The sequence below is a fragment of the Mercenaria mercenaria genome, chromosome 7 (genome assembly GCF_021730395.1).
Source record: "Mercenaria mercenaria strain notata chromosome 7, MADL_Memer_1, whole genome shotgun sequence".
Classification (NCBI taxonomy): domain Eukaryota; kingdom Metazoa; phylum Mollusca; class Bivalvia; order Venerida; family Veneridae; genus Mercenaria; species Mercenaria mercenaria.
The window spans coordinates 5091875-5114359 of record NC_069367.1 but is presented as its reverse complement, the minus strand read 5'-3'; the positions used below and the strand labels follow the sequence as shown (position 1 = coordinate 5114359).

The 22485-nt window shown below is 36.5% G+C and overlaps 1 protein-coding gene across 2 annotated transcripts in view; it reads right to left on the bottom strand.

Moving 5' to 3' along the window:
* LOC123555095 (UDP-glucose:glycoprotein glucosyltransferase 1-like) overlaps positions 1 to 22485 on the bottom strand; it is a 61605-nt gene that overhangs the window by 6430 nt on the left and 32690 nt on the right. For both annotated transcript variants that reach the window (XM_053547414.1, XM_045345660.2), the window contains 18 exons: positions 22110 to 22204; positions 20969 to 21175; positions 19893 to 20024; positions 17471 to 17601; positions 12693 to 12788; positions 12002 to 12184; positions 9593 to 9834; positions 9151 to 9257; positions 8265 to 8350; positions 7844 to 7928; positions 7242 to 7327; positions 6761 to 6856; positions 6059 to 6143; positions 4319 to 4501; positions 3563 to 3666; positions 1885 to 1941; positions 1317 to 1548; positions 110 to 278 (listed from right to left, as the gene is read on the bottom strand). In XM_053547414.1, the coding sequence (XP_053403389.1) occupies positions 110 to 278; positions 1317 to 1548; positions 1885 to 1941; positions 3563 to 3666; positions 4319 to 4501; positions 6059 to 6143; positions 6761 to 6856; positions 7242 to 7327; positions 7844 to 7928; positions 8265 to 8350; positions 9151 to 9257; positions 9593 to 9834; positions 12002 to 12184; positions 12693 to 12788; positions 17471 to 17601; positions 19893 to 20024; positions 20969 to 21175; positions 22110 to 22204 (2376 nt within the window). The remainder of the gene's footprint in view (positions 1 to 109; positions 279 to 1316; positions 1549 to 1884; positions 1942 to 3562; positions 3667 to 4318; positions 4502 to 6058; positions 6144 to 6760; positions 6857 to 7241; positions 7328 to 7843; positions 7929 to 8264; positions 8351 to 9150; positions 9258 to 9592; positions 9835 to 12001; positions 12185 to 12692; positions 12789 to 17470; positions 17602 to 19892; positions 20025 to 20968; positions 21176 to 22109; positions 22205 to 22485) is intronic.

Sequence of the window (22485 nt, the reverse complement as noted above, 5' to 3'; positions counted from 1 at the left end):
AGTGGGGGGCAAGTGATTTGCAGTCCGCCGCTTCAACCGACTGACCATAGAGGTCCATCCCTCCCTATCGAGCCCTCTTAAGATTACCAAGTAGAACGAAATGACATACCTTTTTTCTCCGGACTTAATTCTGGTGGATCGTATTCTATTTGAGATCTAGTATTAGTGCCGTATATACTATCCCAGAATACTTTTATTTCATAATCGTATGTCTTCCATTCTGGAGCTATACGCATCGCTGCTTTTAACTTTGGTTCTTTGGTCATTGGATTATTACACTGAAACAGGACATATCACATTCTGATAATTCTACAAAAACAGTTTCACAATTATGGAGGAATTACTCCGATATATTCTTGAATACCAACTTGGTTATCACCGGTTCAATTATTTTTTGAAAAATTTCACTGTGTCTAACCGATACCAGTCAGCTACATGTAGATAAATGATCAGTTTTTGTTTTTTGTTGAGTTTTAAGCCACACTGACATAATTTAGGCCATAAGGGAGATTTCCAGCTTTAAATGGTGCATCCATTCAGACAAGAGCTGGTACCTCAGTAATGACAAACAGACCTTCCACAAGCCAACTTAATGGATTCCTCAAATGAGCAGCAGTACAAGACTTGAACCCAAAGTGATGAATGATAAGATTTGAAGTCAGCAACCTTAAACTACCTACTTATTGAGGCCCCCTTTGGGAAAATCACTTTGCAATAATAAATCTATTTAACATGGACCCTATCACATGAAAAAGGAAACAAAACAGGAGCTGTCAGTGGACAGCACGCTCGACTATTCTCAGTGCTTGATAGTATAATATAAGCAATGAGTAAAACTTTAACATTAGAATAAGCGTATTCTAAGTTGAAAAGGGGCCATAATTCAGTCAAAATGCTTGATAGAGTTGCCTCCTCCTTTTTACAGACTGAGGTCATGATGGTAAACAAGAATGCAAAATATGAAAGCAATATCTCAATGGACTTTGAAAATATTTGGGGTGGTACGCAAACTTTTGTGTGACGCTAACGCTCAAGCCGACGCCGGGGCGAGTAGGATAGCTCCCCTATTCTTCGAATAGTCGAGCTAATGAATAAAAGGAAGGAACATCATAATGATTTCGTCTGGAAAAAAAAAATCAAAAGAATTTCCATACCACTGTTCTGTCAAGTAGCTACATTTTTAAACACTAATAAACTGGATAAATGTATGGCAGAAGTTATAAAAGTAAGTATAAATGTAAAATTTCACCAAGACTATTTTGATGTCTATTTTGTAATCATGACAGAGAACACAAACAGAAAATACTTGAACTTACCAGATCTATAGTTTTAGCATATTTTTTAGACTCGTCACTACACCAGGTCTCGCACCACAACCATTCCTGTGGCAGTGACTTTATCGCTACCTGGTGGATCATATTGTTTGGTAAATCCTGATCCAGGTTAGATAAACTGTTTGGATCCTGGCTTAACCCTTGATACTGGCCCCTTAATCGGTCCCCAGCTGCTATCTGACGGAACCGTTTTAAATCTACGACATATAAGGCACTGAAAGAATAAAATTATCATCATACTAAACATGTTTATCATTGTTTACACAGCAAAACATCATTTAGTAATACGCCATTAATTGTCAGCAATAGTTTTAACAACCTGTAAACCATTTAGTAAGTGTATGTTAAATGGCCAACAAGCAAATTCAATGAACTTACAACCCCTGCAAAAAAGGTTGTTTGTAAATAAGGGGACTGTACTTTGAAAGATATTTAATTTCCAGTTATATTGATGAATTTCAAAACAACTTAAGGGCAATAACTCTGCAGTTGTGGGAGTTTTATTCCAGTCTAAAAGTAATACCAGAATGCTGCTGCCAAATATACTTACCTAATATGATATTTTCTACCCGCTAAATGGCTTGCCCAGTAGCCCGACTTCCAAAATCTGAAATAAAAGACAGCATTCTAAGTTAAAGTTTAAACTTTCAACTTTAGCAGACAAGTCTATTTAATTCATAGCTATCTTAAATATTAAGATATATTTCTCGGTCTGAATTTGTAAAACAAAAAAATTGCAGTTTTTTTAACAGTAACATATCTTTTTTTAATTTGGCTAATAAAAAATATAGCTTAGTTTAAACATATTTAATTGCGTATAATAAATGTGTTTATATAATTACAGCACAAGTATAAACTAACAATCAATGAAATTATAGCGACAGGATTGGGCCACAAGTTTTGCCAACATTATTAGACAGTCCGTCCTTTGATAACAAGAGGACCATGATGGTCCCGAATCGCTCACCTGTCCCCACATGACCCAGTTTTGAACTGAGTATGACATCTTTTTCTCTATCATTTGACATAGTGACCTAGTTTTTGAACTCATGTGACCCAGTTTTCAATTTGACCTAGATATCATCAAGATAAAAAATCTGATCAATTTTCATGAAGATCCATGGAAAAAAATGGCCTCTAGAGAGGTCACAAGGTTCTTCTATTATTTGACCTAATGACCTAGTTTTTGAAGGCACATGACCCAGTTTTGAACTTGATCTAGATATCATTAATTAATTAATGATTATTAATATCATTAATATCTAGATATGAAGTTCTCATGAAAAATATGGCCTCTAGAGAGGTCACACGGTTTTTCTATTTTCAGGCCTACTGACCTAGTTTTTGACCGCACGTGACCCAGTTTTGAACTTGACCTGGATATCATCAAGGCGAACATTCTGACCAATTTTCATGAAGATCCATTGAAAAATATGGCCTCTAGAGAGGTCAAAAGGTTTTTTTTTTATTTTAAGAATACTGCCCTAGTTTTTGACCATAGTTGACCCAGTTTCAGACTTGACCTAGATATCATCAAGATGAACATTCAGACCAATTTTCATACAGATCCCATGAAAAATATAGCCTCTAGAGAGGTTACAAGGTTTTTCTATTATTTGACCTAATGACCTAGTTTTTGAAGGCATGTGACCGAGGTTTCGAACTTGAACTAGATATCATCAAGGTGAACATTCTGACCAATTTTCATGAAGATCCATTGAAAAGTATGGCCTCTAGAGAGGTCACAAGGTTTCTCTATTATTAGACCTATTGACCTAGTTTTTAATCGCACTTGACCCAGTTTTAAACTTGACCTAGATATCATCAAGGTGAACATTCTGACCAATTTTCATGAAGATCCACTGTCTATGGCCTCTAAGGAGGTCACAAGAATTTTCTATTTTTAGACCTACTGACCTAGTTTTGGACCGCACATGACCCAGTTTCGAACTTGACCTAGATATCATCCAGATGAACATTCATGAACATTCTGACCAACTTTCATAAAGATCCCTTGAAAAATGTGACCTTTAGAGTGATCACAAGCAAAAGTTTACGCACGCACGCACGCACGGACGACGCGCCATCACAAAAGCTCACCTTGTCACTTTGTGACAGGTGAGCTAAAAACTATAATCACAGGCTAAATTCACTTTTTGAAAATCTGCCTTGTATTATTTATGCATTGTTCAAATTTAACAAAAACCAACAAATCATGTACAGTTTACCTGAAGCCGTCCATTTCAGTTCTATCACTACAGAACGGTGTATAACCATAGGGAGCTCCGCCCAGGTCAAGGTCATTTAATTCTTGTAAGTCTGATCTTACAATCTGATAAATAAAATTACTTTTTATTCTCATGTACATTAAATATAACACAATGCAGAATCAATGCAACAAACTGAATCTCTAAGATAAAGTCTTACTTCATTTTACAGTTTTTATTAGAAGTCTACAGAATATTAATCATTGATACATATTAATCACTGACAGTAATCACTGACAAAAATGTATTGACATATGTTTGGTGTGGAGTGGGGTTGGGGGAATAATACCTTTTTGCAATGGAAATATCTGTGTTCATCGATATCTTTCTAGTATTTATTCGTTCTCTTGGTGGTAAACCAATAGGTTTAGACATGCCATCTAATTTTGTTCATTTTTTTTGTTTTGTTTCTGTTGTGTTTAATGCCACACTATACAACCATTAATCCTTTACCAGCTTCCAAGCTTCTTATGGTAGAGGAAGACCCCATGTGCCCTTGCAGACATTTTGTCAGGCATTGGCAGGTACCTGGGTAGAACCACTGACCATCTGAAAGCCAGATGGATAGCTTCCTCACACGAAAAATTCTAGGTTCTAACGGTGACGGGCAAGTGATTTGAAGCCAGCAACCTTAACCACTCAGCCACGTAAGTGTTTAGATTTGTAAGATTCATCTTATAATACCCAAACAAAACCTTGTAACTTATTTATGCTCACCTGATCAGCATCAACAAAGATGAATTTTTTCACATGTAGCGGGAACAGTACATCGAGGAACAATATTTTATATCCCCAGATAATCCTCTGCTTTTCTTTTTGTTGATTTAACCATCTCGGCCACTTATACTCTACAAACTCGTACTCAAATCCATATTCCTTTGCATAGTGTGGTATAAAATCCTGAAACAAATTTGGACATGAAACAACTGTAGCATCTGCAAAACAAAAGTGTTTTATATAGAAATCAGACAACTCCTTTCCCTGCTAAGTTTCTAAAATGGATTACTTTATCTTTCAATTTGGACATTACCATTTATAGTTCATAGCATTATTCACTAAAGGTTTACTGACTGAACAGCGAACAGTGTAGATCATGATCAGACTTCACAGATGTGCAGGCTGCTCTTGATCTGCACTGGTCGCAAAGGCAGGTACAGTTGCCACTAGTATACTAAGAGTTAAACAATTACTGTGAAAACATTTACATTTGAAATTTCATGCTACTGGCTAGAAAAGACTATTTTGTTTGGTTATGAATTTGTTGATTTCTACTTTCCAGATAAAATGAATGAGAATTATATAATTTTGCTCATCAGGGTTTAACTTCATTGACTGATGCAGCCAAGGACCCCTGGTTTCCTAGTCAGACTGTAACCGCAAGATCACTGGGTCCACTCTTAGTCTAGCTGCAATGTTGGCAAAAAGCCAGTCAATATGAGTATTGACCGGGCCGGCGGTCAATACTGGTTAAAACCGGTCAATACTGGTCAATACCGGTCAATACTGGTCGATTCAATACTTTGGTCACTCTTGGGTGGTTAACACTGGTTTATTCAACACTTTTACATAATGCACATTCACAGATTAGAACAGGCTGTAACATTAATGCAAAAATTATAAAGCAATCTGAATAATATAGATGTTGTTCCTTAAAAAGTATAGTGGTCAATACTGGTCGATTCAGTTTTGGTCCTTGGCAATGTGTCCTGGTCAGGCTCAGTTCTGGATAATATACTTAGACTGGTCAGTGGTCAATACTAGTTTTTTCAATGCTTTGATAAAGTTACCATGTTCAAGCACCTCATTAATACAGAGGGATTATTGATCATGACAGCTAATTAGTGACTAGATAGACAGGCCTGCAACATATCATCTATTGTATATTGTAAGACATGGTGTCAATCTTGCTATCAAAACACAATTAAACCACTTCAATGAAAGGGTCCAGTTGTAGGCAGCAATTTTTCATTGAATTAAATACTATTAAAAATAATTAGATTTATCACTTGTGAATCAAACACTTAACTGCTACAGTTTATGAAATACTTTCTACAAATGAAGTTCAGTTAAAGTAGCAGTTTAATGACCAGTATCAACCAGTGCTGACAAACTGACCACTTCTGACTAATTTGGGAGTATTAATTTGGTTGCTTGAACTTAATATAATTCATGCAAACACCTTCATCAAGCCCCAAATGCTCTTAACAGTCATTATTTAAATTGTTCATAAACTCTGCAAAATATCTTTACAGTAAGTATTGACTAATTGACCAGTATTGACCAATCGACCAGTATTGACCACTTCAGGGAGTATTGACCGGGGCGGTTTTAACCGGTTAAAACCGCTGGTTAAAACCGGGGGCGGTTTTAACCGCCCAACATTGTCTAGCTGGGCCGGGAACAAATAAACTTAAATGTAATTTGAAAGTAGTCCAGGAAGTGGATACAAAATCTTACCTTAAATGATGGTGAAAGATAATTCTTTAAAAACCAGAATTTCACTTTAGACTTTGTATGCTTCAATACACCCATCATCATAATTCTGAAACATAGAAAAGGTATAAAAACATCGCACAGTATTGTTCTAGCTATGAAATCGGACATGATAAAATATAGAACTTAAACTTGACTTCAGAGATGTTAATCTTAGAATTTTACTATCTTAAACTAAAACTTATAAATTTAAAGAAAAAAATACACATTTCTAAGAATTTCTCAAAAGGAAGGTATATTTTACAGGACCCTTTTCCATTAAAAATGTTGAAAACTGCAATAGATTACATTCCTGTACCTTATTTCACTAACCTTTATACAGATTTAGATAGATTCAGTTAAAACTTGTTACTCGACTTGATTTTGAAAAAAAATAGAAGCTTATTGCCGATTAGAACTGATCTCCAGTGGGTTTCCTCGGAGCACCAGTAACAGTACATAATGCTGTGGCATAGTCAGGTTCAGGTCTGGTAATAGTCCGGTTCAAACCCAGGACCTCAGAATTACATCTAACAAGCAGTCTTTGGAAAATGGGTACATGTACTAACATACCTCAGTAAATTTGGGTACTGTCTGCTTAGCTATTGGATATTAAGTTCTTACATACAATATGATATATTATTAAATATATAAATTAGTTCCCCAGTATTTCTGGGAAGCGCTTACCTTAATAATCTTTCATATAAATGACCAGAGGCCACAGAGAATATATTCAATGTTTGATCACTGTCTTCTACAGACTTATCTCCGCCTGAAAATGAACTGAAAGAAAAAGAATAATAGTTAACTGAACCGCCTGAAAATTAAAAAGAATTATTACTTTTTTTGTTAGGTTTAGAATCACAATAAAATTGTAGGTCAAGTGCCGACTTTTGTCCAACATTTGGTGGTAGAGGAAAACTAATTGCCCCTTGATGCATTATTTTAGGCATGCGTGTGACCCTGGGCAGAACCAACCAACTTTAGTAAGCCAGCTATTTAACTGCCTCACATGAAAATTTCTACACCCCCAGCTAAGTTTCAAACGCTCAAAGGCAAGGGGCATGTAATAAAAAGTCAGCAACCTTTAACATCCGACCTGCGAGGCCCAACAATGATTTTTATAAGCAAACTGGATAAATATTATAAGTCCAAAGTTGAAATGTACCTTGAAATAGTATTCCATAATCCACCATTTTCCTCTTTGCTATCATCTAGAAGTTTCTCTTTCTCCATTCCTGGCTTTTTACCAACCTACAAATAGCACAACAAATACAGTTAAACCTAACTTAGCAGCCACCGGTATTAATTATTCAACTGCCTCAATCAGCCATATGCTTAAGTGGTCACCTGTTTTAAACGGTCACTTGCCTTAAGAAGCCAGACAGCTAACTTCACAAACTGACATTTTGTTCTAATTTTAACTTGCCATAAGCATCCTCCTGTCTTAAGCAGTCAGACAGAGTCATTCCCTTGGCTGCCTGATTAATACAGGCTTGATTGTATGTTGAAAATGTTACTTATTAAATAAATGATGTTACCATTTTTTTATGGAAAAATATATACACAAATTTTGCCTACGTTGTATTGATACAGCCGTTGCAATATATCACTTTGGCATTTTCTTAACATTTCAAGAAATTGATCCCCAATACTAGATGAAATGCGTATTAAGAATGCAAAACCAGATCTGAGCAAAACTTAAAATGTACTTGTAATTATATAAATTTAAATTCTACAAAAGCTATTTCATGACATTTTAATATCTACCTTTACTCGTATAGTTTTAGATTTGAAGTCATTTATAGTGACTATTACATCCTTTGATCCTGCTGGTGTATCTGTGTACTCGTGACTGAAACAAATATAAGGGTTTTATAAACATGCAGTTTAAATGTGTTACAATAAAAACGTAAAGTTAAATCATGCTTGAATATAAACCAGATGTTGAATTGTGTTACAATAAACCTGCTCTTATTTCACAGATTTGGATTTTGTTATGTTTGATAACTTTTTAATCCATATCAATTTTTTATTGACTTATGTGGCTTGTTCCCGGTGAATATAGAAACAATAGAAAAATTACTCTGAAAATTTACTATTTTTATCTCAATGATTAAACATCTATTTCACTTATGAATACCTCTAAGGTCTAAGCAATAAATTTAAGTATAATGCGAGGAGAAGTTACCTCGAAATATCAAATAATTCTGATGATCTCCCCTTCCTCAGATTTAATGTCCATGCTCCTGGTGTAGCTTTCAGTTGGAAATAACCCTGAAAGATAATACAGATATACCGAGGGTGTAGATAAAAAATGGGGCTATAAAGATATAGACAAAGATGACAAACAACTCTTTTTTGCTTTTCCCCTGGATATGTTTTAGTCACTAATGTTTTTTTCAGTCGTCATCCATAAAATCTAAATCCATTTAAAGCAAGTGCTTTAAAATTGCAAGCATCCATATGCATCTAGGAAAATAAATGTAGCAGTCATTTTTTTTAGGGTTTAATGTTTCCCAACAAAACTGTAGGTCATGTGACTTTCCAGCTCTTCTAGGTGGAGGAAGATTCCAGGTGCTCATCTGTGCATTATTTCAGGCACTGGCCGGTACCTGGGTAGAACCACCGACCTTCAACAAGACAAATGAATGTATTCATCATATGAAAAATGATCCGCGCCATGGGAAAAACAACATACTGGGTTTGCGACCAGCATGGATCCAGACCAGCCTGCACATCCATGCAGTCTGGTCAGGATCCATGCTGTTCGCTAACAGTTTCTCCAATTCCAATAGACTTTAAAAGCGAACAGCATGGATCCTGACCAGACTGCGCAGATGCGCAGGCTGGTCTGGATCCACGCTGGTCGCAAACCCACTATGTTGGTTTTCTCATGGCACGGCTCAAATGTTTACATCCCAAGTGAGGTTTAGAAACCAAAGCAGGGAGGGCAAAGTGATTCAAAGTCAACAACCTCAACCACTTGGTCACAGAGATCCTTTACAAAGAATGAGTAAGAATTCAAATTAAAAAGAAAATATGTAACCAGAAATTACAATATAATGTTATTTTACCAAGTTTGCCATGACAATTGTATCCTGGACAATGTCTGAGGAGTTGGTACCAAGCACAAACTGTAACCCTCTCGGTGGTTGCCCAGTATTGGCGTCATAACAATGTCCTAAAATAAACAATACAGTCTGGATAAACAGACCAAACATTGTTGAGTTACTTCCGTTTAATATCATTTGCACAATTTCAGTCATATATCACATTCACAATAAAAACTTTCGGCTAAATGCATTTTTCGAACTTTCCTTTATAAAAAAAAAGGTGAAAATTATCATTCTAAGAAAGTAATGAGAAATCATTAAATTATTCAGTTCTTTCAATCTATGAATTTCAATCCAAAAGAACAAAGAAATTCCTTGTAAATTCTGAAATTCACGAAATTGCCACCTTTTTCAAATCCACTTAATTTCTTGCTATCTGAATAAAATGATTTCACTATATTACCTTCAAGGAGTAAAGATTCCAAATCAAAGTCGGCGGTCACTCCACCTTTCACTTCTTCCAGCAATATATTATCCAGATCATACTGTGCTGTGACTGCCTGGACTAACCAACTCTCTGGGGGTTCCATAGCCAGTGTTAGTATAGATTTGTGTGGAAGGTCCGTAAACTTGGCTATCGGTCCAGATGTTAAACTACCGTCTGCTTTGAAAGTCAGTTCAGAGTTCAGAACATATCTGTAATACCTGTAAGCATAAAGATATATACACGGTACAAATCTGACTTGCTTCCCTTGTTAAGATGTCATTTTTCAACTATGAACAGTAGAATAGTTATTGATATCTGTTATCAGACATCACATTCAAATGTTTCTGTCTGTTTACAGTCACCTAGACACAAGTGTAGGTAATTAGATGGTTTTCTAGCTTTTGACAGAGGAGGAAGGCTCCAGGTGCCCATCTAGGCATTACTGTAAATCCGGTTTTATTTGCGGTGTTTTAATTTTCGCTATTTTTTGCAATCGGGTGCATCGTGAAATCATGAATCCGCGTAAATATCCTTCCATAACATACAGACATATCCGTAAAAAATGTCTAAAATACCGTCAAGTTCAGCAATGAATACTAGCCGCCTGTACATCACTATCTATAATATTGAATGTTTTTCAATTCATTTCACATTTCAATATTTTATGAATAATTCATGTATAATATACTCCTAAAGGTTAGATTTACAGGCAGCTGACAGTTTTTAACGGTGAGCATCTCCTTGATGTACTTCGTATGTATCGAACAAGCAGAGAGGGGAAGATCCACATCATCCATTGTCTTCTCAACATACCTGATTTTTTTTACACATTTTGTTTAGGCAACAATAGGGATTAGCGGATATTTTATCATACCATTGTATTATATACTTGTATGTTAATTATTTATGAAATGGCTGTAACAAACTTTGAACATTTTATCAGCTATTAAGTGTAATAAGAATAATCGCTAGTCAATTGAATAAGGATTCAAAGTCTCAACAAGCAAATTCGATGAATTGGAATCCCCCGCCGAAAGGGTCAGAGTTGAGGAACGGCAAAAAAATATATCCTGCAAAAAGTTAAGAATGTTACCAAGAAGCAAATAATTTCATTAGTCAAATCAAATTAAAAGAAAATGAACGGTTTGTTTGGGTGGGGGGGTGAGGATACAACAGTTTACATGTTGATTATAAATATTGGTAGAAAACGAAAAATGAAAAAAAAAAAAAAAAAAAAAAAAAAAAATGGGGGCGGGGGGGGGGGGTTGAGAGGGAGGGGGGTGACCAATGTAAGGTGGTGACCAGGTGTAGGTACACAACATCACATGTTTATAATAAATGTGCATGGAAAAGAATGGAAGAAGTTTAATGAAATTCTTCCAATTGGTTGGTTTGTTATGTACAGATCTGTGGATTTTTAAACAATTAAAGGGCAATAACTAAATGGAAAATTGACCAATCGAAAAAAAACTTGAAGGGCATCGTCGCAGTATCTTGGTTCATGTCTATATCAAGTTCGATGAAATTCTACCTGCTAGTTACTGAGAAATGGCTGCAGACGGACATTTTTCATTAAATCAAGGGCAATAACTCTGAGGGAAATTGACCTATCAAAAGAAAAACTTGACGGGCATCAGCGCAGTATCTTGGTTCATGTCTATTTCAAATTTGATGAAATTCTACCTGTTAGTTACTGAGAAATGGCTGCAGACAGACATTTTTTATTAAATCAAGGGCAATAACTCTGAGGGAAATTGACCAATCAAAAAAAAAACTTGACGGGCATCATCGCAGTATGTTGGTTCATGTTTATTTCAAGTTTCATGAAATTCTACCAAGTAGTTACTGAGAAATGGCTGCGGACGGACGGACGGACTGACGGACGGACAACGCCATTTCAATACCCCCCTCCCGATTTCATCGGCGGGGGATAATTATTTCAGTTTGTGTGAATAAAGTAACCGATTGCCTGTACGAAATAACCGTTACGGACCATGTGTTTTTAAAAACGAGTCTTTTGCACACATAAATTCGGTACGGTACTAAAAAATTAATTAATAAAATCACGCCTAAGTATTCCTGAATTTAAATTTTGCTAATATAAGATAAGAACCTTCGCGAATTTAAATTTCTGACCCTTCCGTCGCGAATTCATTAATCCGCGAAATAATTCAGGGTGCCGGAATTCGTGAAATAAAGACCACGCTTATATAAAGTGATTTACAGTATTTCATTACAGGTGAGCATACAGGAAGAACCAACAACCTTCCATAAGCCAGCTGGATGACTTCCTAACACAAATTCTACACCCAATGTGAGCTTTCAAACCACAGCTGCTTAGGGGATATTTCATACTATACTGCAGGAATATATCAAACAGAATACCTTTTCTGTGGCATCTCAGACAGCTTCTCCCTGCTGTTCATGTAGATCCTTATGTCAAGGTTATACAGGTCTTTTAGGACCATCAAGATAGGCGCGAGTTTCTGCGCAGCTGAGGATGCCGGATCAACTATAGCCTCTATCTGGAACGCTGGGGTGTCCGGGTTGCCTGGTATCTTCACAACACTGTTACAGTAAATAAGTCATATAGTATACCATCAATGTGGATACAAACTTTATCAAAGAGGTAAATTAACAAATATATTCATTTATTTATGTGGCTTAGGAGTTACAATGACATAAATCACGCTATATAGACAGTGTTTTGTTGATGGAGGAAGACCAAAGGTGCTCCTTCAGACATTGTGTCAGGCAAGACTGGGCACCTAGGTAGAAATGCAGAGCTTCTATAAGCCAGATGAATGACTTCCTCAAATAAAAAAATCTACACCCAAAACAAGGTTTTGAACTCGCATCATTGAATGGCTAGTGATTTGAAGTCAGCGACCTTAACCTTTCAGAAATTGAGGTCCTAAATGAACAAAATCTTGCTTGAAAATTCACTTAGTTTAGCCCCTTTCAGTTAATTTCTAACTACAAACTTAAGTATATTTACATTCTCATGTTAATGAAATTCTCCTTTCAAAAAAGATTAAAAATATATATTTTCAATACACAAGGTGTTGGAACATACCTATGCTGATCTCCACCATAGTTCACCTTCTTCCTGGTCCTACTTGTCTCCACTGATGTTAGAAGTCCTCCAACCTTCATCAGTAAATCACTGCCCCTATACATAGGTAACAACAGGCTTATATACATTCTATACAAATGAGGACACTGTATGGTATAGAGTTTGAGATATTTACATTCTGTATATAGTTACAGCATAAACTTATGACTTTATGACGAATTAATAAAATGCATTAAATTACAACTGAATGAAATATATGTGTGTATAGATGTACACTAATCAGCCAACTGTATGGTATTATTTTTCAATCTTGTGATAGTTCAACTAGAAATGCAAGGCTTAGGAAATTTCCCTATAAAGTGTACTGCTACTCCATTATATAGATCCATTCATTGTATCCCTCTATATAAAAAAAATCTCACAATATTTTTTTATGAGCGCCCTCTACTGATTGTTTACGTTAACAACAGTGTCACCAGTTACTTTCAGTTTCTGTTTAGCAAAGTTTTTCAGCAGAAACATGTTCAGGGAGTGGTTATTATCAAAACTGAAAGTCTTACAACAGTTTTTAACAAAATCTTACTGTATCATGCTTGTTTGCTACTTATATTAATGAAAATCTTATCTGATTTTATGTTTGTCTGCAAAACAAAAAGTCATGTGACCACTTCCTGTCAATTTTTTTTTTTCAACTATGGAATGCCAGAACAGGCTTCCATAGTTTGAACAAGAGCTGTCCGTAAGACAGCGCGCTCCACTATTCGGGGATTTGACAGTAAAATGAATAATTATATGTCTGAATAAGAGACCTCTACTTTAAAAGGAAGATACACCAAGGGGCATAATTCCATCAAATACACAAATTTGAGTTATAAGAATTGTTACAACACATGCAGATGATGATGATAAAGATATATTTTGAGTTTAAAGTCATTATCTTATGTAGTACCAAAGTTATGTCCAGAAAACGAAGTTTGTAAAAAGTTTAAGTATAAAAGGGGCATAATTCAGTCAAAAATTCAAATCAGAGTTATAGGGATTGTTACCACACATGCAGATGATGATGATAAAGATACATTTTAAGTTTCAAGTCTTTATCTTATATTGCATTAAAGTAGTATCCAGAAAGCAAAGGTTGCAAAAAAGTTTAAGTACAAAAGGGGCATAATTCTGTCAAAAACAAGAGGACCATGATGGTCCTGAATCGCTCTCCTATCCCACATGACCCAGTGTTGAAGAGTATGACGTAGTTATTTCTATTATTTGACATAGTGACCTAGTTTTGAGCACAATGTGACCTAGTTATCTCAAGATAAAAAATTCTGACCAATTTCAGACGATCCATTGAAAATATGGCCTCTAGAGAGGTCACAGTTTTACTATTATTGACCTATTGACTATGTTCTTGAAGGCACGTGACCCACTTTTAACTTGACCTAGATATCATCAAGGTGAAAATTCACCAATTTCATAAGACCTAAAAATATGGCCTTCAGAGAGTCACAGTTTTATTTTTGACCTTGACTAGTTGACGACTGACCCATTAACTGACTAGATATCTCAAGTGCTTTCACCATTTCATGAAGATCTTGAAAAATGGCTTAGAGAGGTCACAAGGTTTTCTATTTTTCGACCTACTGACCTAGTTTTTGACCGCACATGACCCAGTTACGAGCCTGACCTAGATATCATCAAGCTGAACATTTTCACCAGTTTTCATGAAGATCCATTGAGAAACATGGCCTCTAGAGAGGTCACAAGGTTTTTCTATTTTCAGACCTACTGACCTAGTTTTTGACCCCACGTGACCAAGTTTCGAAACTGACATAGATATCATCAAGGTGAACATTCTGACCAATATTCATGAAGATCTCATGAAAAATATGGCCTCTAGAGAGGTCACAAGGTTTTTCTATTTTTAGATCTACTGACCTAGTTTTTAACCCCACGTGACCCAGTTTCGAACTTGATCTAGATATCATCAAGATAAACATTCTGACCAATTTTCCTGAAGATCCATTGAAAAATATGGCCTCTAGAGAGGTCAAAAGGTTTTTCTATTTTTAGATCTACTGACCTAGTTTTTGACGCAACGTGACCCAGTTTCGAACTTGACCTAGATATCATCAAGGTGGACATTCTGACAATTTTCATGAGATCCATTGAGAAATATGGCCTCTAGAGAGGTCACAAGGTTTTTCTATTTTTAGACCTACTGACCTAGTTTTTGATCAACAGACCCAGTATCGACTGACTAGATATCATCAGGTGAACATTTGACTAATATTCATGAAGATCTCAGGAAAATATGGCTCTAGGAGGGTCACAAGGTTTTTTATTTTTAGATTACTGACTAGTTTTTACCCCACGTGACCCACTTTGAACTTGACTAGATATCATCAAGCTGAATTCTAACCAATTTCTGTAGATCCATGGAAATATGGCCTCTAGAGAGGTCAAAGGTTCTTCTATTTTAGACCTAATGACCTAGTTTTGACCCCGGACCAGTTTCGAACTTGACCTAGATTCATCAGAGTGAACATTCTGACCAATATTCATGAAGATCTCATGAAAAATATGGCCTCTAGAGAGGTCACAAGGTTTTTCTATTTTTAGACCTACTGACCTAGTTTTTGACCCCACGTGACCCAGTTTCGAACTTGAACTAGATATCATCAAGGTGAACATTCTGACCAATTTTCATGAAGATCTTGTGAAATATATGGCCTCTAGAGAGGTCACAAGGTTTTTCTATTTTTAGACCTACTGACCTAGTTTTTGAGGGCACGTGACCCAGTTTCGAAGTTAACCTAGATATTATCAAGGTGAACATTCTGACCAACTTTCATAAAGATCCCATGAAAAATGTGACCTCTAGAGTGGTCACAAGCAAAAGTTTACGGACGGACGGGCGCACTCACGCACGCACGGACGACGGACGCCGCGCGATCACAAAAGCTCACCTTGTCACTTTGTGACAGGTGAGCTAAAAAAACAATTAGAGTTATGGGGTATGTAGCCACACATGCAGATGATTATAAACAAATACTTTTAATTTCAATTTATTATCTTTTAAAGTACCAAAGATATGTCTATAAACAAAGCTTTCGAAAAAATTTAACATGAAAATAATTCAAAGTATAACTCCTTGGTGACCTTGACCTTGGGTATAATGGGCCCAGCCCCTACACATACTTTGTTTGCATGCTGGACAATGTTTATGTGAACTTACAGTATGATATAAGCAAAAGTAACAAAGATATGACAAAAAAACAAAGGTTACCAAAAAACTTTAACCTTAAAAATAACCCAAGTATAAGACCTTGGTGATCTTGACCTTGGGTATAATGGGCCCAGTCCCTATACATACTTTGTTTGTATGCTGGACAATATTTATGTAAAGTTACAGTAAGATATAAGCAATAGTAACAAAGATATGACAGAAAAACAAAGGTTGCCTAAAAACTTTAACCTTAAAAATAACCTAAGTGTATTTATTTATTTATTTGGGTTTTACGGCGCACCAACACAGTATAGGTTATATGGCGCCAAACAGGACTACAAATTTTGGTTCCACATCTCATTTACATCGAAATGAAAACATGAGGTATGGAATCAAAATTTGCATACCTGCTGGAATCACAGAATTACTGCAAAACCAAGTGTTAAGACCCTACTAGTCGCCTCTTACAATCATGCAAGGGTAAGGCAGTGGTTCCAATTCTTTTCATACACAGATCATCCCAGAACCACATGGGGCCCTAAGTGTAAGACCTTGGTGACCTTGACCTCGGGTTTAATGGGCTCAGCCCCTACGCATACTTTGTTTGTATACTGGACAATGTTTATGTGAAGTTACAGTAAGATATAAGCAATAGTAACAAAGATATGACCGAAAAACAAAGGTTGCCGAAAAACTTTAACCTCAAAAATAACCAAAGTATAACAGCTTGGTGACCTTGACCTTGGGTATAATGGGCTCAGCCCATAAACAAAGATTGTTTGTATACTAGACAATGTTTATGTGAAGTTACAATAAGATATAAGCAACAGTAACAAAGATATGACAGAAAAACAAAGGTTGCTGAAAAATTTTAACCAAGAAGGGTCATGCCGACGCCGACACCGACGTCGGGGCGAGTAGTATAGCCTCCCTATTCTCTGAATAGTGGAGCTAATTTGGGTGATTTTCACAATAGTATGATATAATGGTGTAACCTATTTTTTACCCAGTATTAACATGGCTGCTTGAAGTTGACATTTTTTGCCAAATAAAATGACATTTCCTTGACATTATTTGCATGCTTAAAATGGAGAGGGATTAAATGATTGCATATTGATGAAATATACAGTTAAGCTGTATTTTCGTTATTGCACTTAATGGTAATCATTAACTAGATCGATACAATGGGGTTCTCACAGAAAATTTTAGGTGGTGTTGGGTTTGACATCAAATCAACATAATTATAGGTCATATGGCAACTTTCCAGCTTGTCATGGTGGATGAAGATCCGATGTTGCCCCTCACGGCTTAATTTCACCAGGAGCGCAAATCTGGGTAAAACCACTTCCATAAGCCAACTGGATGACTTCCTTATAAAAAAACCAGTATAACCCCCCTTACAACTTTGTTGTCGGGGGGTACAATAAGAATTCTAAACCTCAAGCAAGATATTAAACTCAGCAGTAACAACAAGTAATTTGAAATCAGCAACTTTAACCACTCGCCCACGGTGTCCCCCTTCTCACCATAAAACCTTCAAAATATCACAGCTTACTTTTGTCCTGCGTACTTCATTCCCTTCAATGTAGTTTTGATTTTCTTGGCCGACTTCTGCTTCACAAACAACTCTAGCAAGTCAACATCTTCATTGATAAACTCCTCACTCTCACCCAGGGGTCCAAGTACCTTTAAAATGGCAAAGGAAAATTACATAAAATGAAATAATTGTACAGGTAATAATAGTTTACAAACAAGAGGGTCATGATGACCCTGGATTGCTCACCTGAGTAATATGAGCTACATCTTTCAAATGTCGAACTGATGATTTTTAGAAATTTTTTGGAAGATATTCCGATGTACAATCAGGTAACCCCATGGGGCGGGCCAATTTTACCCCAGGGGTCATGTTTGAGCAAAGTTTGTAGAAGTCTACTAGGCAATGTTACATATCAAATATCTAAGCTCTAGGCCTTCTGGTTTATTTTTAGCAAATTTATGAAGATTTCCTATGTACAATCAAGTAACCCCTGGGGGTCAAGATTTGAACAAATTTTGTAGAGGTCCACTAGGCAATGCTACATGTCAAATATCTGAGCTCTAGGCCTTCTGGTTTATTTTAAGAAAATTTTGAAGATTTTTCTATAATGTACAATCAAGTAACCCCAAGGGGCGGGGTCAATTTTACCCCGAGGGTCATGATTTGAATAAATTTTGTAGAAGTCTACTATGCAATGCTACAGGTCATATATCTAAGCTCTAGGACTTCTGGTTTATTTTTAGAAAATTTTTGAAGATTTTCCTATGTAAAATCAAGTGACCCCTGGGTGGGGTCAATTTTGACCCCAGGGGTCATGATTTGAATAAATTTTGTAGAGGTCCACTAGGCAATGCTACATGTTAAATATCTAAGCTCTAGGCCTTCTGGTTTATTTTTAGAAAAAATTTGAAGATTTTCCTATGTAAAATCAAATGACCCTGGGGGTCATGATTTGAATAAATTTTGTAGAGGTCCACTAGGCAATGCTACATGTCAAATATCTAAGCTCTAGGCTTTCTGGTTTATTTTTGAAAAAAAAATCAAGATTTTCCTATAGAAATCTATGTAAAATCAAGTGACCCCTGGGGCGGGGTCATGATTTGAACAACTTTACTAGAGGTCCACTAGGCAATGCTACATGTCAAATATCTAAGCTCTAGGGCTTCTGGTTTTTTAGAAGAAGATTTTTAAAGATTTTCCTATGTAAAATTATATGACCCCTGGGGCGGGGTCAATTTTGACACCTGGGTCATGATTTGAACAAATTTGGTAGAGGTCCACTAGGGAATGCTTCACACCAAATATCTAAGCTCTAGATCTTCTGGTTTTTGAGAAGAAGATTTTTAAAGTTTTTCCTTTCGGTTGCCATGGCAACCAGAGTTCTGCATGGAATTCAATTCTTTGAACAATTTTTGTAGAGCTTCACCCAAGGAACATTCCTGTGAAGTTTGGATGAAATTGGCCTAGCGGTTTATGAGGAGATGTCGTTTAAAGTAATTTACTAAAAGTTTACGGACGGACGGCAGATGGTGAACGATCACAATAGCTCACCCTGAGCTTTTGGCTCAGGTGAGCTAAAATTCCACCGATGTATTATATAGAGGATATTACACTTAGTGTCTTCTCATATTGAATTTATTAAATAAGTTGAATAAAATAATAAATTGTGAGGTTCTTAATAAATACAATGTGGAAAGACACAAATGTAGTATTCTTTTTTTCACATGTAAGCTTTTCCTTTTGAAAGAACAAAATTTATTCTTTCTTTACCCATTACAGACCAAGTAAATTCCCCCAATGTCTCCTATAAATAAATAATGCCGACGTCAAAGCTTTATTACACTAGACTGTAGTGTACTGTGAAATCATTAATATTCGTGGGGGACTAATTTTCGTGGATTTCATGGTTGAGTCAATCCACGAAATTTAATCCCAACGAACAAGTAAAATTCCCATTCATTTCATGTTCAAATGTTGAAATCCACGAATTCATATCCCCACGAAATTGTCATTTTGACCAAAACCACGAAATTTCATCCCCACGAAATTAAATGATTTTACAGTATTATCAAATTAATGTTATGGCTTTATTTCAGTCCTGGATGTCAAGCATGTGATAATTTAAAAATACTGTATTGTTGAAAAAGATCTCATGTCGCTTCTTTGGGCATCATTTCAGATCAAGGCGGGCACCTGGAAAGAACTGCCCCACCTTCCAAAAACTCTTTCACAAACAAAACTTTGCCAAAATGGTGAAATTGCTATAACAGTTAAAATTAGTCCATTAGAAGTTGTATTTATGGTCACTCTATATTTACTTTGATGAAAAATAAAATTTTTGAGGGCCTTAATAAATGCATCCTAACTTCCCTTAGCAAAATGTAACACACATTAGGGCATTAATACAGGAACATACAATAGAACATTTGAAGATGTTTACCTGTCCATTTGTGACGAGACCTCTCTGACTGGGACCAAACTCCAGTACTCTCTCGGCAAACAGTCTATGTACTTTCAGGAAATCACCAGTCTGTTTCTCATACGCTTCCAAATACCCCTTCATGTCCATACCCTACAAAATCAAAATTAAACTATCAAAGTTGTTTATTCAGGTATTAGGCATATATCAGTCAAATAACTAAATGCAAAGCCTTGTGTAAATTTTTTGGTATTTTGGTATTCAAACGTGTATTTATTTATTTATTTTGTTGGGTTTAACGTCGCACCGACACAATTTTAGGTCATATGGCGACTTTCCAGCTTTAATGGTGGAGGAAGACCCCAGGTGCCCCTCCGTGCTTACTTTCATCACGAGCGGGCACCTGGGTACAACCACCGACCTTCCGTAAACCAGCTGGATGGCTTCCTCACGTGAAGAATTCTACTCAAACGTGTACTAACTGGAACAAATGCTGGAAACAAAGCAGGTTTGGGGTGCTTCTAATTCAATCAATGAGTCCTTACAAACCTAAGCATTTATTAATACATACAAGAGCTGTCCGTAAGACAGCGCGCCCAACTTTTCTCCGCGCTTGACTGAATTAGAGCTTTGCCAGTAAAAAAAATTCTAAGTTAAAAAGGGACATAACTCTGTCAAATTCAAATCAGAGTTATGGGAATTGTGTCTCCTGGTGTAGACTTTGATAGTAAATAAAAAAATTCTAAGTTAAAAAGGGGCATAATTCTGTCAAAATTCAAATCAGAGTTATGGGGATTGTTTCTCCTGGTGTAGACTTTGATGGTAAATAAGTATTTTAAGTTTCAAGTCAATAGCTTTGATAGTACCAGAGATATTTGACTTTATCAAAAACTTTAACCAACGGCGACGGCGACACCGGGGTGAGTGCAATAGCTCCACTTTTTCTTCGAAAAGTCGAGCTAAAAATGCTTTGAAATTACACTTTTACTATAGGTCTAAGGTGAGTGAAAATTTCACATTCAATTATTATATTATCTATTCTTTTCAAGTCTTTAAGAAAACAAGAGTGCTTCGACAAAAGTTAAGGCAATACATACATTGACTTCCAAATCTTTCAGCGTTTTTGCTCCGCTTTGCAGGGCCTGGAAATTCTCCTCTTTCACAAGTTTGGTGATAAAATTCTTGCCTAGTGTGTTAGACAATGTGTTAGCAGCGACATGAACAGCCTTGTTGATATCAACCTTACCCTCACTCGGGGAGGCTGTGTTGGAAAGGAATCCCAGTCTCAGGTCATTGGAATGTTTCTGGAAATTTTCACAATGATTACAATTAACAAATGTCCTTAAATTACTGTAAAATCATAAATATTCGTGGGGGAATAATTATTCATGAACCAAATTGGTACAACTTCAATCTGATATCCTAACCAAATTGGTGCACCTTCAATCTGATCCTCACCATATTGGTGTACCTTCAATCTGTCCTCACCAAATTGGTGCACCATAAAAACAGTTCTCACCAGATTGATGCACCTTGAATATTATCTTCACCACATTGGCATATCATAAAATTATCCTCACCAAATTAGTGCATCTGGTGCACATTCAATCTTATCAGCACCATATTAGCTCATCTCTAGATCAGGTACAACTGAAGATCACCGCCTCGGTAGCCTAGTGGTAGAGTGTCCGCTTCGAGTGCGGGAGGTTGTGGGTTCGAACCCCGGTCGCATCATACCAAAGACGTAAAAAATGGTACTAGTAGCTTCCTTGCTTGGCGCTCAGCATTAAGAGGGTAGTGCTAGGACTGGTCAGCCCAGTGTCAGTATAATGTGACTGGGTGGGGTATCATGTCACGTGTCTACGGCCTGATATTCCAGTGAGGCAGCACTATAAAGTTGGGCATTGTGCTCACTACTGCAAGTAGACACCGCCGTTTATATGACTGAAAAATTTTTGAAAAAGATGTTAAACCCCAACACACACACACAACTGAAGATCAAAACCCCCTAAAACTGTAGGCAGCTGACAAAGGATACCAGTATATCAAATCACGTTGAGTACATATCAGGTACTTCATTTCCACATCCCCTGCACCTTCAACCCACTGCCTCGCTTCCAAACATAGGCCTTTCAAACCTGTGCTAAGCAAACCAAAGACCAGTCACAACATATTTAACACCTTTATACTCTATTTCTTCCAATCCTTTGGAGAAACAACATTACAGCATTTACTTACAATTCTTTTGAGTGCAGAATAAGCCAAGGACCGGCCTGCCTCAGTCTGTAAATCTGACACTAACCACATAGACACCGGGTATATGTTGCTTTCATCTGAAATATATAGTTCGAATATCTTAATATTTATCAACTGAAATGAAACAAGAGATGTAATGTGATAAACTTTGTAACAATTTACACCCCATGTGAGGTTTTGAACATACAGTAGTGAGGAGGAAGTGACTCAGTCATCAAACTTAAGTACTAGGCCATGCAGGCTGCAAAATTTCCTATGAGCTTGTAAAATCTTCTCCACAAGTAATTAACAGCTCTTCCACAAGTAGTGACAAATAAGACTTGCAACAAGGAAATAAGTTTTCTATCTAACTCCAACA